This window comes from Suillus subalutaceus (assembly GCF_016647625.1).
Source record: "Suillus subalutaceus strain FC151 chromosome Unknown DFJ58scaffold_456, whole genome shotgun sequence".
Taxonomy (NCBI): Eukaryota; Fungi; Basidiomycota; class Agaricomycetes; order Boletales; family Suillaceae; genus Suillus; species Suillus subalutaceus.
The window spans coordinates 1-15,000 of record NW_024540705.1 but is presented as its reverse complement, the minus strand read 5'-3'; the positions used below and the strand labels follow the sequence as shown (position 1 = coordinate 15,000).

Below are 15,000 nucleotides of genomic sequence, written 5' to 3'. Positions count from 1 at the left end.
CCGAGCGTAACGACCAGGACGACGAGTGGTCGTCTTGGCGTACTTCCTGGCTTTTTTGCGGTATGTTTTCTTGTACCGCTTGACATAAGTTCGCTTCCGCTTAGGGTAGCTTCGGGAGGAGTACCCCGGCTTACGCCGAGGAGCCTTCCGTCGAGAAAACTTAATAACCATATATAGGGTTTGTTGTTATCTCCAAACGAGGAGATGAGAGTTCAAGACAAGAACAACACAACTTAGTTTCACACAGTTCGCAGAACGAATTTTATTTATAGGCCATTTTGGCCACGCTGACTAATACAAATAAAAAAAAAACTAGAACCCCCGGCGCTCCTCAATGAGGGCCGCAAATCCACCCCTGGTGGGAGCAGCGTAGGAGATGTCCTCCGCCATGTAAGCACTAACCCTAAAAAAAGCTGCCTGCAGCTCCTCATAGTAGTACTTAGCTACCAAGTGGCCTATGTAGTCGGTCCTAAGTCCGTCTACACTACTGTAGCTATTCATGAGGGGGTCCACGTTCCGGGGGGTCATTTGCGGCATCGACATGAAGATGATGCGTCTAATGGCCTCACGGAGGCTTTTCCTACCCGCCGCCGATATGGGCTGACGTGGTGCGCGCCGGCGGCGGCGTGAGGGCGGGTGGTAGGGGGGAGAGTCTGACGGGGTCGAAGGTGATAGGCGTCCCTCTGAAGGGGTCGACGCTGGGGCCGGGGAATCGGACTCCGACTGCGCCCGCGACCTGGCCCAAGGAGCCGGGGTGGGGGGGCGATGGTGCTCCCAGCGAGCGTCGGAGGAATGGGCGGAATGAACGGGACTCCCTGCATCTCTGCGGGATCCTCTTCGATCATCTCCTCCCCTGGGAGGGGAGGATCCGGAAGAGGACGACCCAACAACAGACCGGTTGCCAGATCCAACTCCACCTTCAGATCCACCGCTTCCTGCCGTGCGGTACGCAGGCGAGTCTGCAGACTCCTCTTCTGAATCGTCAGGTCCTGAGCCCTCTGACGATGTATCTCCAACTGATACTTGGCGTTGATGACCGCAGCCCCGCGGGTGAGCTCCCGGGACTGCAGAGCCCGCACAACGCGGTCCTGAGCATTGAGCTGAGCGTTCAAACACCACGTGCACCTGGACAGGATGTGGGGACTCGCGTACGCCGCCTCTTGCGAGAAGCGTTTCCAAGGGCACTGCCTACAAATCGATTAGAAAAGTTTAAAAGGTTATTAAAATACTCACCGACCTCTCAAGGGGGGAGAAGGCCGCCTGGCGCTCAAGTCGCTCAACGCGACGAATCGCCTGGAACGTGACGGAGCCATCCTCAGGCTCAGGGGCGAGGTCGTGGACGGAGGTGACCTCATCCAGCTTGAGGTCGGAGTAGTGGGGGCCCTTGTAGGCGTGAATGTGGGGGGCGAACTGGGTGGGCATCACGGGCTGCGCCGCCGCTCTGTACACCAGGGATGAGGCGAGGTTAAAAAGAGAATAAGGAAATACTAACGGTTGGGGGGAGGGGGACATATCCACCTCTTCCTCCTTGACAGTGGTGAGGGGCTGGTTCTGGGCGTAGTCGGAAGGCATTGCGATGATTGTAGCGGTAACGATGTAAGTTGTGCTGGATATTTCCGAGGAAAGCGTCGGCCTTTTAAACGGGGTTTGGATCTCCGCCCAATTAAATAATGGTACGATGTTTATTATAAACGAAATGACGCGATACGACATTATCGTACGATGCCGGGGATCGGTGACAGCGTGGGTGGCGAGGAGGGGATAGAGCGGTGGCGACGGAAGAACTATTCTTAGAGTCAGACGTGGGATGTAGATTATTATAGACGACGAGGGTTTTAGAAGAGAGACGAACGGCGCTTCTATCTCCACAGCCTGTTTCCACGGCTTTAGAAGCGAGCGTGAGAGGTCTCTCACGTCGGGATTCCTCCGTGACAGCGTGGGTTCGTTCCGTTAGAGCGGAAAGAACACGTATACGACATTTGACGAAGGAAGCGAGCCATGGGAATTCTCCCACATCAAAAACAAGCGGTGCTTGGGAATTCTCTCACACTACGTAACTCCGTGAGACTCGAAATACCTTCTTTCCATTAATAGCGCAGGGAATACTACTAACTTTGGAAAGGGATTTGGGGTCGTCCACGGACAACTACCACATATAGTAAACTCACACGAAATCGAGCGATCCTATTGGTCGCTAGGTGGACATTGACCATATTAAGACGGGTACATTACCAAATAAGGAGTGGGTATGGGTAGACCGAGAACCCTTTCAATGTTATATAAGGGTTCTCGGCGTCTACCACATATAAAAGGCGTGGCCTTTGACCCACTGTTCCGACATTCCCCACCAACGATGTTTTCGTCCTTCCGCTTGACTCAGGCCCCTGGCCCTTCGACTCAGCCCTTCGCTGGCACATCGTCTCAGATAGAGGCATTTTCTCAACCCCCTTCGCCGTCGCCCGTGATCGAGTGGTCGCCGACGCCATCGGCGCAGCCTCGACGCCTCGCACCTCGACCTCGGGTGCTAGTACCCGCGACGCCGGAGCCATCTCAGGCGTCCAGTTTGGTCCAACGCACGCAGACGCAGCGGGGGGCACGCCGGCAGGCGGGTAGGAGCGCGCCAGGCACGCGCTTCCGCTTCTCCGCCGCAAAGTATTTTATGACGTACTCTCAGGTAATTTTGAAGAAATTGGAATCAATTTGTTCAAAATTAACGTTCTAAAGATAGGTGACGTCGACAACGGCACTTTGTGCCGCTTCTTCGCCGACTTCTCCGTGCCTATCAAGCACTGGAAGGCGGTGGAGGAGCATCACGTGGACGGTGGACGGCATTGGCACGTCATCGTCGTGTTCGAGACCGCATTCCGTGGTAGGAACGAGCGGATATTCGACATAGAAGGTATACATCCGAACATACAAGTGTGCGTACCTCCATTCTGATCTATTTATAAACCTGACTTCTTTTCACAGCATCAGCGGCAACAAGGACCTTCTCGCCAAGTGGAATTACATCCACAAGGAAGAAGGCGCCGCCTTGCTCGGCCCTTGGGAGGGACCCGAGCCGATTACCGTCGATACCGACATCAAGAAGAAGGACGACCGATGGGCCCACATCCTCGAGGCCTCTTCGGCCGACGAGTTCATGGAACGAGCGCGTGCACTGGCCCCCTACGATTACACGATCAACCACGATCGGATAATCAAGTATAGGAATACGTACTTCCCCGAGGCTAAACCGCAGTTCGTGCCGGAGAGCATCGACTTTCCGCACGTGACAGCGGAGATGGAGGAGTGGGTCGAGACCCAGTTCCATAACAGGGATAGGCCCAAGTGCCTCGTCCTGTACGGTCCCTCTAGGACGGGGAAGACTCAGTGGGCGCGTGCGCTCAATCACATCATCGCTCGCCAGGAAGGGGTCGACGACCCTTGTCATATCGGTACGTAGTTACCGGTTTGAATCATTTTATCGCAACTCACGTCTTTCAGGCACACATGTTTATATGGCCAACCAGTTCAACGCCAAGAAGATTGACGAGACGGCGAAGTATATCGTCCTGGACGACATCGACTTGGACTATTTCCCGTCCTATAAGTCGTTCTTCGGTGGCCAGAAGGAGTTCGAGGTGACGGATAAGTACGTCAGCAAGATGACGGTGAGGTGGGGCAAGCCATGTATATGGCTTAGTAACGAGGATCCGAGGTTGAAGAAGATAGATCGACCTTGGATAGAAGCTAACTGCATCTTCGCGGAGGTGACCAACCCGCTGTACGATGTAGATGATGGCAATGTGCCGATCGTGGAGGAGGAGGAGAGAGCATATGGTCCTCTCATCGAAGATGAAGACCCAACAGTGTATCTAGAAGATATACCTGTCATTAGAAATGGACAGATCATGTAAATATTACATATTTATTTTAAGAGGGACGCCTGCCTTCGCTAGCGTCTTGGTTGATGAACGTGTCAATAACGTGATATAGCGTGTGGTGAGATAGTCGTTGTGCTTAGACGGTTGGCGCACAAGTACCGAGACAGAATATATTCCCCAATCCTAACCATTCTAACAAAGCCTAACCTCTAAGCCTAACGAACCTAACCTCTAACGGGCTAACCTAACGAACCTAACCTAACGCTAACCTAACATGCTAGCGCATCGACGGTCCGGCGTAGGTAGAGGTTGGGACGGTTGAGGTTGGCGCACAAGTACCGAGACAGAATATATTCCCCAATCCTAACCATTCTAACAAAGCCTAACCTCTAAGCCTAACGAACCTAACCTCTAACGGGCTAACCTAACGAACCTAACCTAACGCTAACCTAACATGCTAACGCATCGACGGTCCGGCGTAGGTAGAGGTTGGGACGGTTGAGGTTGGCATCAGACACACAAAAGAAGTGGAGTGATTTGTCTGGTTAATTCCGATAACGAACGAGACCTTGACCTGCTAAATAGCCGCGCCGGCTTTCGCTGGCGTCAGGCTTCTTAGAGGGACTGTCGGCGTCTAGCCGACGGAAGTTTGAGGCAATAACAGGTCTGTGATGCCCTTAGATGTTCTGGGCCGCACGCGCGCTACACTGACAGAGCCAGCGAGTTTTTTTCCTTGGCCGGAAGGCTCTTGTCTTGTGCTCCTCTGTCGTGCTGGGGATAGAGCATTGCAATTATTGCTCTTCAACGAGGAATTCCTAGTAAGCGCGAGTCATCAGCTCGCGTTGATTACGTCCCTGCCCTTTGTACACACCGCCCGTCGCTACTACCGATTGAACGGCTTAGTGAGGTCTCCGGATCGGCTTCGGGGAGCCGGCGACGTTTTATGGGCTCATTCATTTTCATTCGCCGACTATCTTTCCGATTTGTGTGTGGGGTCAGTCGGTCGCTTGCAGCTAATGGGACTGAGTGTCGTCCGAGAAAAATAATCAAATTCAACTTCGTACTACAAGCATTACATACATTACATCCTAACTAAGTATGGGAACCGAGTCCGCATTGTTGCGGAAGCAAAAGTCTATTTGCGGAGCTACCTCAAGCCAGGCATATTGCGGACCTACGAAGGAAGGATCGATGACGACATCTGGTTCGTCATCATCAGGGGGATCATCGCCGTGATCTTCTTCTTCTTTATCCTTGGCGCGGCCACCAGCTTGACTGGCGCTGTCACCAGGATCAACAGGAGGAGGTTTAGCCTCTTTCGGCTTGAACCGCTTCAATCGGTCCTTATAGTCAGGGTGGGTGGAGTGCCTATGAGCCGGGAATTGACCATACGTGGTCGGAAGATGTTCTTCCGGCTTGTGGCTGTCCGATATCTCTTCGGCAGAAGGATACAGATATGGATACGGTCCGGGGACCGTAGCATGAGCAAGGATCATGACATACAACTTCTTGAACGGATAGAGTTTGTTGCGATACACTCCCGAGTTCGCAACCTCATTCATGACTTCATCGCTGGGATTGGGAAAGATGGAAGGGACAGCGGCCCCGCGAGTGAAGGTAGTGTTGTACTTCGAAGGATACTTGTACACCCGATGGGCGTGCCTCGAAATATTGATGTGGGCATTCTTCACGACCTTCGAACCGTTGCGTTTGTTGTATATATGATCGTGGATCATAGTGATCTTGGACTCGTCAAATACAGGACGGCCTTTCATGAGATCCTCCCTCCTGGTCTGCGTGATGTTCCGAGAGTCCTGCCACGTTTTCCAAGGAAGATTGGACCGGACCTCTTCGCCGTAACCGGTCTCACAGGTCTGAACGGTGTCTTCAAACCCGACGGGAAATTGGTTGAGGGTGGGATCGGAGAACAACATCCTGGAAGTCACGAATGACTCATCAGGAAGTTCCCGGTGCTCAAAGATCATGACTCTGATGCGCCACGCGCTGCCGGCGCTGAGACGCATGAAGAGGTTGATGTAGAGTCCGGTGAGAGTGACCGTGTCGCTATGGCGATGCATCCGAACAAATCTGTCCGTAGTGAACGGAATGCAATTGACCGGATTGGTGGCCCAAAACTCGACAAAAGAGCTAAGAGGAGTGGTCGAGGTCTTGTGCGTCGTGGAAAACAGCAACGGCTTGATCTCAGCAAGGACGTTGGAATGGGACTTGTGGTTGACGCCCGTAACGAACTTAATACGGGTGATATTCTTTTTGGACGTATCAAGAACGCCCTTCTTGCGAAGACCGCGAATACCCCGACGGGGCTTCCGAGCGTAACGACCAGGACGACGAGTGGTCGTCTTGGCGTACTTCCTGGCTTTTTTGCGGTATGTTTTCTTGTACCGCTTGACATAAGTTCGCTTCCGCTTAGGGTAGCTTCGGGAGGAGTACCCCGGCTTACGCCGAGGAGCCTTCCGTCGAGAAAACTTAATAACCATATATAGGGTTTGTTGTTATCTCCAAACGAGGAGATGAGAGTTCAAGACAAGAACAACACAACTTAGTTTCACACAGTTCGCAGAACGAATTTTATTTATAGGCCATTTTGGCCACGCTGACTAATACAAATAAAAAAAAAACTAGAACCCCCGGCGCTCCTCAATGAGGGCCGCAAATCCACCCCTGGTGGGAGCAGCGTAGGAGATGTCCTCCGCCATGTAAGCACTAACCCTAAAAAAAGCTGCCTGCAGCTCCTCATAGTAGTACTTAGCTACCAAGTGGCCTATGTAGTCGGTCCTAAGTCCGTCTACACTACTGTAGCTATTCATGAGGGGGTCCACGTTCCGGGGGGTCATTTGCGGCATCGACATGAAGATGATGCGTCTAATGGCCTCACGGAGGCTTTTCCTACCCGCCGCCGATATGGGCTGACGTGGTGCGCGCCGGCGGCGGCGTGAGGGCGGGTGGTAGGGGGGAGAGTCTGACGGGGTCGAAGGTGATAGGCGTCCCTCTGAAGGGGTCGACGCTGGGGCCGGGGAATCGGACTCCGACTGCGCCCGCGACCTGGCCCAAGGAGCCGGGGTGGGGGGGCGATGGTGCTCCCAGCGAGCGTCGGAGGAATGGGCGGAATGAACGGGACTCCCTGCATCTCTGCGGGATCCTCTTCGATCATCTCCTCCCCTGGGAGGGGAGGATCCGGAAGAGGACGACCCAACAACAGACCGGTTGCCAGATCCAACTCCACCTTCAGATCCACCGCTTCCTGCCGTGCGGTACGCAGGCGAGTCTGCAGACTCCTCTTCTGAATCGTCAGGTCCTGAGCCCTCTGACGATGTATCTCCAACTGATACTTGGCGTTGATGACCGCAGCCCCGCGGGTGAGCTCCCGGGACTGCAGAGCCCGCACAACGCGGTCCTGAGCATTGAGCTGAGCGTTCAAACACCACGTGCACCTGGACAGGATGTGGGGACTCGCGTACGCCGCCTCTTGCGAGAAGCGTTTCCAAGGGCACTGCCTACAAATCGATTAGAAAAGTTTAAAAGGTTATTAAAATACTCACCGACCTCTCAAGGGGGGAGAAGGCCGCCTGGCGCTCAAGTCGCTCAACGCGACGAATCGCCTGGAACGTGACGGAGCCATCCTCAGGCTCAGGGGCGAGGTCGTGGACGGAGGTGACCTCATCCAGCTTGAGGTCGGAGTAGTGGGGGCCCTTGTAGGCGTGAATGTGGGGGGCGAACTGGGTGGGCATCACGGGCTGCGCCGCCGCTCTGTACACCAGGGATGAGGCGAGGTTAAAAAGAGAATAAGGAAATACTAACGGTTGGGGGGAGGGGGACATATCCACCTCTTCCTCCTTGACAGTGGTGAGGGGCTGGTTCTGGGCGTAGTCGGAAGGCATTGCGATGATTGTAGCGGTAACGATGTAAGTTGTGCTGGATATTTCCGAGGAAAGCGTCGGCCTTTTAAACGGGGTTTGGATCTCCGCCCAATTAAATAATGGTACGATGTTTATTATAAACGAAATGACGCGATACGACATTATCGTACGATGCCGGGGATCGGTGACAGCGTGGGTGGCGAGGAGGGGATAGAGCGGTGGCGACGGAAGAACTATTCTTAGAGTCAGACGTGGGATGTAGATTATTATAGACGACGAGGGTTTTAGAAGAGAGACGAACGGCGCTTCTATCTCCACAGCCTGTTTCCACGGCTTTAGAAGCGAGCGTGAGAGGTCTCTCACGTCGGGATTCCTCCGTGACAGCGTGGGTTCGTTCCGTTAGAGCGGAAAGAACACGTATACGACATTTGATGAAGGAAGCGAGCCATGGGAATTCTCCCACATCAAAAACAAGCGGTGCTTGGGAATTCTCTCACACTACGTAACTCCGTGAGACTCGAAATACCTTCTTTCCATTAATAGCGCAGGGAATACTACTAACTTGGAAAGGGATTTGGGGTCGTCCACGGACAACTACCACATATAGTAAACTCACACGAAATCGAGCGATCCTATTGGTCGCTAGGTGGACATTGACCATATTAAGACGGGTACATTACCAAATAAGGAGTGGGTATGGGTAGACCGAGAACCCTTTCAATGTTATATAAGGGTTCTCGGCGTCTACCACATATAAAAGGCGTGGCCTTTGACCCACTGTTCCGACATTCCCCACCAACGATGTTTCGTCCTTCCGCTTGACTCAGGCCCCTGGCCCTTCGACTCAGCCCTTCGCTGCACATCGTCTCAGATAGAGGCATTTTCTCAACCCCCCTTCGCCGTCGCCCGTGATCGAGTGGTCGCCGACGCCATCGGCGCAGCCTCGACGCCTCGCACCTCGACCTCGGGTGCTAGTACCCGCGACGCCGGAGCCATCTCAGGCGTCCAGTTTGGTCCAACGCACGCAGACGCAGCGGGGGGCACGCCGGCAGGCGGGTAGGAGCGCGCCAGGCACGCGCTTCCGCTTCTCCGCCGCAAAGTATTTTATGACGTACTCTCAGGTAATTTTGAAGAAATTGGAATCAATTTGGTTCAAATATTAACGTTCTAAAGATAGGTGACGTCGACAACGGCACTTTGTGCCGCTTCTTCGCCGACTTCTCCGTGCCTATCAAGCACTGGAAGGCGGTGGAGGAGCATCACGTGGACGGTGGACGGCATTGGCACGTCATCGTCGTGTTCGAGACCGCATTCCGTGGTAGGAACGAGCGGATATTCGACATAGAAGGTATACATCCGAACATACAGTGTGCGTACCTCCATTCTGATCTATTTATAAACCTGACTTCTTTTCACAGCATCAGCGGCAACAAGGACCTTCTCGCCAAGTGGAATTACATCCACAAGGAAGAAGGCGCCGCCTTGCTCGGCCCTTGGGAGGGACCCGAGCCGATTACCGTCGATACCGACATCAAGAAGAAGGACGACCGATGGGCCCACATCCTCGAGGCCTCTTCGGCCGACGAGTTCATGGAACGAGCGCGTGCACTGGCCCCCTACGATTACACGATCAACCACGATCGGATAATCAGTATAGGAATACGTACTTCCCCGAGGCTAAACCGCAGTTCGTGCCGGAGAGCATCGACTTTCCGCACGTGACAGCGGAGATGGAGGAGTGGGTCGAGACCCAGTTCCATAACAGGGATAGGCCCAAGTGCCTCGTCCTGTACGGTCCCTCTAGGACGGGGAAGACTCAGTGGGCGCGTGCGCTCAATCACATCATCGCTCGCCAGGAAGGGGTCGACGACCCTTGTCATATCGGTACGTAGTTTACCGGTTTGAATCATTTTATCGCAACTCACGTCTTTCAGGGCACACATGTTTATATGGGCCAACCAGTTCAAACGCCAAGAAGATTGACGAGACGGCGAAGTATATCGTCCTGGACGACATCGACTTGGACTATTTCCCGTCCTATAAGTCGTTCTTCGGTGGCCAGAAGGAGTTCGAGGTGACGGATAAGTACGTCAGCAAGATGACGGTGAGGTGGGGCAAGCCATGTATATGGCTTAGTAACGAGGATCCGAGGTTGAAGAAGATAGATCGACCTTGGATAGAAGCTAACTGCATCTTCGCGGAGGTGACCAACCCGCTGTACGATGTAGATGATGGCAATGTGCCGATCGTGGAGGAGGAGGAGAGAGCATATGGTCCTCTCATCGAAGATGAAGACCCAACAGTGTATCTAGAAGATATACCTGTCATTAGAAATGGACAGATCAATGTAAATATTACATATTTAATTTTAAGAGGGACGCCTGCCTTCGCTAGCGTCTTGGTTGATGAACGTGTCAATAACGTGATATACGTGTGGTGAGATAGTCGTTGTGCTTAGACGTTGGCGCACAAGTACCGAGACAGAATATATTCCCCAATCGCTAACCATTCCTAACAAAGCCTAACCTCTAAGCCTAACGAACCTAACCTCTAACGGGCTAACCTAACGAACCTAACCTAACGCTAACCTAACATGCTAGCGCATCGACGGTCCGGCGTAGGGTAGAGGTTGGGAACGGTTTGAGGTTGGCGCACAAGTACCGAGACAGAATATATTCCCCCAATCCTAACCATTCTAACAAAGCCTAACCTCTAAGCCTAACGAACCTAACCTCTAACGGGCTAACCTAACGAACCTAACCTAACGCTAACCTAACATGCTAACGCATCGACGGTCCGGCGTAGGTAGAGGTTGGGGACGGTTGAGGTGGCATCAGACACACAAAAGAAGTGGAGTGATTTGTCTGGTTAATTCCGATAACGAACGAGACCTTGACCTGCTAAATAGCCGCGCCGGCTTTCGCTGGCGTCAGGCTTCTTAGAGGACTGTCGGCGTCTAGCCGACGGAAGTTTGAGGCAATAACAGGTCCTGTGATGCCCTTAGATGTTCTGGGCCGCACTGCTCGCTACACTGACATAGCCAGCGAGTTTTTTTCCTTGGCCGGAAGGCCTCGGGTAATCTTGTGAACTCTGTCGTGCTGGGGATAGAGCATTGCAATTATTGCTCTTCAAACGAGGAATTCCTAGTAAGCGCGAGTCCATCAGCTCGCGTTGATTACGTCCCTTGCCCTTTGTACACACCGCCCGTCGCTACCTAAACCGATTGAACGGCTTAGTGAGGTCTCGCGGATCGGCTTCGGGGAGCCGGCGACGTTTTATGGGCTCATTCATTTTCATTCGCCGACTATCTTTCCGATTTGTGTGTGGGGTCAGTCGGTCGCTTGCAGCTAATGGGACTGAGTGTCGTCCGAGAAAAATAATCAAATTCAACTTCGTACTACAAGCATTACATACATTACATCCTAACTAAGTATGGGAACCGAGTCCGCATTGTTGCGGAAGCAAAAGTCTATTTGCGGAGCTACCTCAAGCCAGGCATATTGCGGACCTACGAAGGAAGGATCGATGACGACATCTGGTTCGTCATCATCAGGGGGATCATCGCCGTGATCTTCTTCTTCTTTATCCTTGGCGCGGCCACCAGCTTGACTGGCGCTGTCACCAGGATCAACAGGAGGAGGTTTAGCCTCTTTCGGCTTGAACCGCTTCAATCGGTCCTTATAGTCAGGGTGGGTGGAGTGCCTATGAGCCGGGAATTGACCATACGTGGTCGGAAGATGTTCTTCCGGCTTGTGGCTGTCCGATATCTCTTCGGCAGAAGGATACAGATATGGATACGGTCCGGGGACCGTAGCATGAGCAAGGATCATGACATACAACTTCTTGAACGGATAGAGTTTGTTGCGATACACTCCCGAGTTCGCAACCTCATTCATGACTTCATCGCTGGGATTGGGAAAGATGGAAGGGACAGCGGCCCGCGAGTGAAGGTAGTGTTGTACTTCGAAGGATACTTGTACACCCGATGGGCGTGCCTCGAAATATTGATGTGGGCATTCTTCACGACCTTCGAACCGTTGCGTTTGTTGTATATATGATCGTGGATCATAGTGATCTTGGACTCGTCAAATACAGGACGGCCTTTCATGAGATCCTCCCTCCTGGTCTGCGTGATGTTCCGAGAGTCCTGCCACGTTTTCCAAGGAAGATTGGACCGGACCTCTTCGCCGTAACCGGTCTCACAGGTCTGAACGGTGTCTTCAAACCCGACGGGAAATTGGTTGAGGGTGGGATCGGAGAACAACATCCTGGAAGTCACGAATGACTCATCAGGAAGTTCCCGGTGCTCAAAGATCATGACTCTGATGCGCCACGCGCTGCCGGCGCTGAGACGCATGAAGAGGTTGATGTAGAGTCCGGTGAGAGTGACCGTGTCGCTATGGCGATGCATCCGAAACAAATCTGTCCGTAGTGAACGGAATGCAATTGACCGGATTGGTGGCCCAAAACTCGACAAAAGAGCTAAGAGGAGTGGTCGAGGTCTTGTGCGTCGTGGAAAACAGCAACGGCTTGATCTCAGCAAGGACGTTGGAATGGGACTTGTGGTTGACGCCCGTAACGAACTTAATACGGGTGATATTCTTTTTGGACGTATCAAGAACGCCCTTCTTGCGAAGACCGCGAATACCCCGACGGGGCTTCCGAGCGTAACGACCAGGACGACGAGTGGTCGTCTTGGCGTACTTCCTGGCTTTTTTGCGGTATGTTTTCTTGTACCGCTTGACATAAGTTCGCTTCCGCTTAGGGTAGCTTCGGGAGGAGTACCCCGGCTTACGCCGAGGAGCCTTCCGTCGAGAAAACTTAATAACCATATATAGGGTTTGTTGTTATCTCCAAACGAGAATGAAGTTCAAGACAAGCAACACACAACTTAGTTTCACACAGTTCGCAGAACGAATTTTATTTATAGGCCATTTTGGCCACGCTGACTAATCAAATAAAAAAAAACTAGAACCCCCCGGCGCTCCTCAATGAGGGCCGCAAATCCACCCCTGGTGGAGCAGCGTAGGAGATGTCCTCCGCCATGTAAAGCACTAACCCTAAAAAAAGCTGCCTGCAGCTCCATAGTAGTACTTAGCTACCAATGGCCTATGTAGTCGGTCCTAAGTCCGTCTACACTACTGTAGCTATTCATGAGGGGGCCACGTTCCGGGGGGTCATTTGCGGCATCGACATGAAGATGATGCGCTAATGGCCTCACGGAGGCTTTTCCTACCCGCCGCCGATATGGGCTACGTGGTGCGCCCGGCGGCGGCGTGAGGGCGGGTGGTAGGGGGGAGAGTCTGACGGGGTCGAAGGTGATAGGCGTCCCTCTGAAGGGGTCGACGCTGGGCCGGGGAATCGACTCCGACTGCGCCCGCGACTGGCCCAGGAGCCGGGGTGGGGGGGCGATGGTGCTCCCATCGCGAGCGTCGGAGGAATGGGCGGAATGAACGGGACTCCCTGCATCTCTGCGGGGATCCTCTTCGATCATCTCCTCCCTGGGAGGGGAGGATCCGGAAGAGGACGACCCAACAACAGACCGTTGCCGATCCAACTCCACCTTCCAGATCCACCGCTTCCTGCCGTGCGGTACGCGGGCGAGGCAGTCTGCAGCTCCTCTTCTGAATCGTCAGGTCCTGAGCCCCTGACGTGTATCTCCAACTGATACTTGGCGTTGATGACCGCAGCCCCCCGCGGGTGAGCTCCCGGGACTGCAGAGCCCGCACAACGCGGTCCTGAGCATTGAGCTGAGCGTTCAAACACCACCAGTGCACCTGGACAGGATGTGGGACTCGCGTACGCCCCTCTTGCGAGAAGCGTTTCCAAGGGCACTGCCTACAAATCGATTAGAAAAGTTTAAAGGTTATTAAAATACTCACCACCTCTCAAGGGGGGAAGCCGCCTGGCGCTCAAGTCGCTCAACGCGACGAATCGCCTGGAACGTGACGGAGCCATCCTCAGGCGCAGGGCGAGGTCGTGGACGGAGGTGACCTCATCCAGCTTGAGGTCGGAGTAGTGGGGGCCCTTGTAGGCTGAATGTGGGGGGCGAACTGGTGGGCATCACGGGCTGCGCCGCCGCTCTGTACACCAGGGATGAGGCGAGGTTAAAAAGAGAATAAGGAAATACTAACGGTTGGGGGAGGGGGACATATCCACCTCTTCCTCCTTGACAGTGGTGAGGGGCTGGTTCTGGGCGTAGTCGGAAGGCATTGCGATGATTGTAGCGGTAACGATGTAGTTTGTGCTGGATATTTCCGAGGAAAGCGTCGGCCTTTTAAACGGGGTTTGGATCTCCGCCCAATTAAATAATGGTACGATGTTTTATTATAAACGAAATGACGCGATACGACATTATCGTACGATGCCGGGGATCGGTGACAGCTGGGGGCGAGGAGGGGATGAGCGGTGGCGACGGAAGAACTATTCTTAGAGTCAGACGTGGGATGTAGATTATTATAGACGACGAGGGTTTTAGAAGAGAGACGAACGGCGCTTCTATCTCCACAGCCTGTTTCCACGGCTTTAGAAGCGAGCGTGAGAGGTCTCTCACGTCGGGATTCCTCCGTGACAGCGTGGGTTCGTTCCGTTAGAGCGGAAAGAACACGTATACGACATTTGACGAAGGAAGCGAGCCATGGGAATTCTCCCACATCAAAAACAAGCGGTGCTTGGGAATTCTCTCACACTACGTAACTCCGTGAGACTCGAAATACCTTCTTTCCATTAATAGCGCAGGGAATACTACTAACTTTGGAAAGGGATTTGGGGTCGTCCACGGACAACTACCACATATAGTAAACTCACACGAAATCGAGCGATCCTATTGGTCGCTAGGTGGACATTGACCATATTAAGACGGGTACATTACCAAATAAGGAGTGGGTATGGGTAGACCGAGAACCCTTTCAATGTTATATAAGGGTTCTCGGCGTCTACCACATATAAAGGCGTGCCTTTGACCCACTGTTCCGACATTCCCCACCAACGATGTTTTCGTCCTTCCGCTTGACTCAGGCCCCTGGCCCTTCGACTCAGCCCTTCGCTGGCACATCGTCTCAGATAGAGGCATTTTCTCAACCCCCTTCGCCGTCGCCCGTGATCGAGTGGTCGCCGACGCCATCGGCGCAGCCTCGACGCCTCGCACCTCGACCTCGGGTGCTAGTACCCGCGACGCCGGAGCCATCTCAGGCGTCCAGTTTGGTCCAACGCACGCAGACGCAGCGGGGGGCACGCCGGCAGGCGGGTAGGAGCGC

The 15,000-nt window shown here is 53.5% G+C and overlaps 7 protein-coding genes across 7 annotated transcripts in view; 2 read left to right on the top strand and 5 right to left on the bottom strand.

Annotated features, from left to right (window-relative positions):
• DFJ58DRAFT_880178 (uncharacterized protein) overlaps positions 1-171 on the bottom strand; it is a gene marked incomplete at both ends in the record, with an annotated part of 1,410 nt that extends 1,239 nt beyond the window's left edge. The window contains one exon of the mRNA XM_041394530.1: positions 1-171. This exon is cut by the window's left edge and continues 1,239 nt beyond it. Coding sequence (XP_041234941.1) covers positions 1-171 — 171 coding nt within the window.
• Positions 172-312: 141 nt separating this feature from the next.
• On the bottom strand, positions 313-1,713 carry DFJ58DRAFT_738181 (uncharacterized protein; the record flags this gene model as incomplete). The annotated part of the gene is made up of 5 exons (XM_041386975.1): positions 313-683; positions 737-1,088; positions 1,126-1,188; positions 1,234-1,441; positions 1,493-1,713. The coding sequence occupies 5 exons, from the start codon at positions 1,711-1,713 to the stop codon at positions 313-315; spliced, it is 1,215 nt and encodes a 404-aa protein (XP_041234940.1).
• Positions 1,714-2,272: 559 nt separating this feature from the next.
• Positions 2,273-3,899, top strand: DFJ58DRAFT_880168 (uncharacterized protein; the record flags this gene model as incomplete). The annotated part of the gene is made up of 4 exons (XM_041394529.1): positions 2,273-2,674; positions 2,725-2,921; positions 2,971-3,437; positions 3,487-3,899. 4 exons carry the CDS (start codon positions 2,273-2,275, stop codon positions 3,897-3,899), a joined length of 1,479 nt encoding a protein of 492 aa, XP_041234939.1.
• A 1,055-nt stretch (positions 3,900-4,954) lies between these two features.
• Positions 4,955-6,364, bottom strand: DFJ58DRAFT_880167 (uncharacterized protein; the record flags this gene model as incomplete). Its single annotated transcript, XM_041394528.1, has 1 exon — positions 4,955-6,364. The coding sequence occupies one exon, from the start codon at positions 6,362-6,364 to the stop codon at positions 4,955-4,957; it is 1,410 nt and encodes a 469-aa protein (XP_041234938.1).
• Positions 6,365-6,505: 141 nt separating this feature from the next.
• On the bottom strand, positions 6,506-7,765 carry DFJ58DRAFT_738178 (uncharacterized protein; the record flags this gene model as incomplete). Its single annotated transcript, XM_041386974.1, has 5 exons — positions 6,506-6,876; positions 6,930-7,281; positions 7,319-7,381; positions 7,427-7,634; positions 7,686-7,765. 5 exons carry the CDS (start codon positions 7,763-7,765, stop codon positions 6,506-6,508), a joined length of 1,074 nt encoding a protein of 357 aa, XP_041234937.1.
• Positions 7,766-7,915: 150 nt separating this feature from the next.
• Positions 7,916-10,184, top strand: DFJ58DRAFT_738177 (uncharacterized protein; the record flags this gene model as incomplete). The annotated part of the gene is made up of 6 exons (XM_041386973.1): positions 7,916-7,936; positions 8,620-8,865; positions 8,918-9,111; positions 9,163-9,407; positions 9,470-9,628; positions 9,679-10,184. 6 exons carry the CDS (start codon positions 7,916-7,918, stop codon positions 10,182-10,184), a joined length of 1,371 nt encoding a protein of 456 aa, XP_041234936.1.
• Positions 10,185-11,166: 982 nt separating this feature from the next.
• DFJ58DRAFT_849332 (uncharacterized protein) lies at positions 11,167-13,957 on the bottom strand (the record flags this gene model as incomplete). The annotated part of the gene is made up of 7 exons (XM_041393715.1): positions 11,167-11,650; positions 11,707-12,141; positions 12,182-12,564; positions 12,882-13,245; positions 13,308-13,578; positions 13,627-13,779; positions 13,879-13,957. 7 exons carry the CDS (start codon positions 13,955-13,957, stop codon positions 11,167-11,169), a joined length of 2,169 nt encoding a protein of 722 aa, XP_041234935.1.
• Between the last annotated feature and the right edge of the window lie 1,043 nt (positions 13,958-15,000).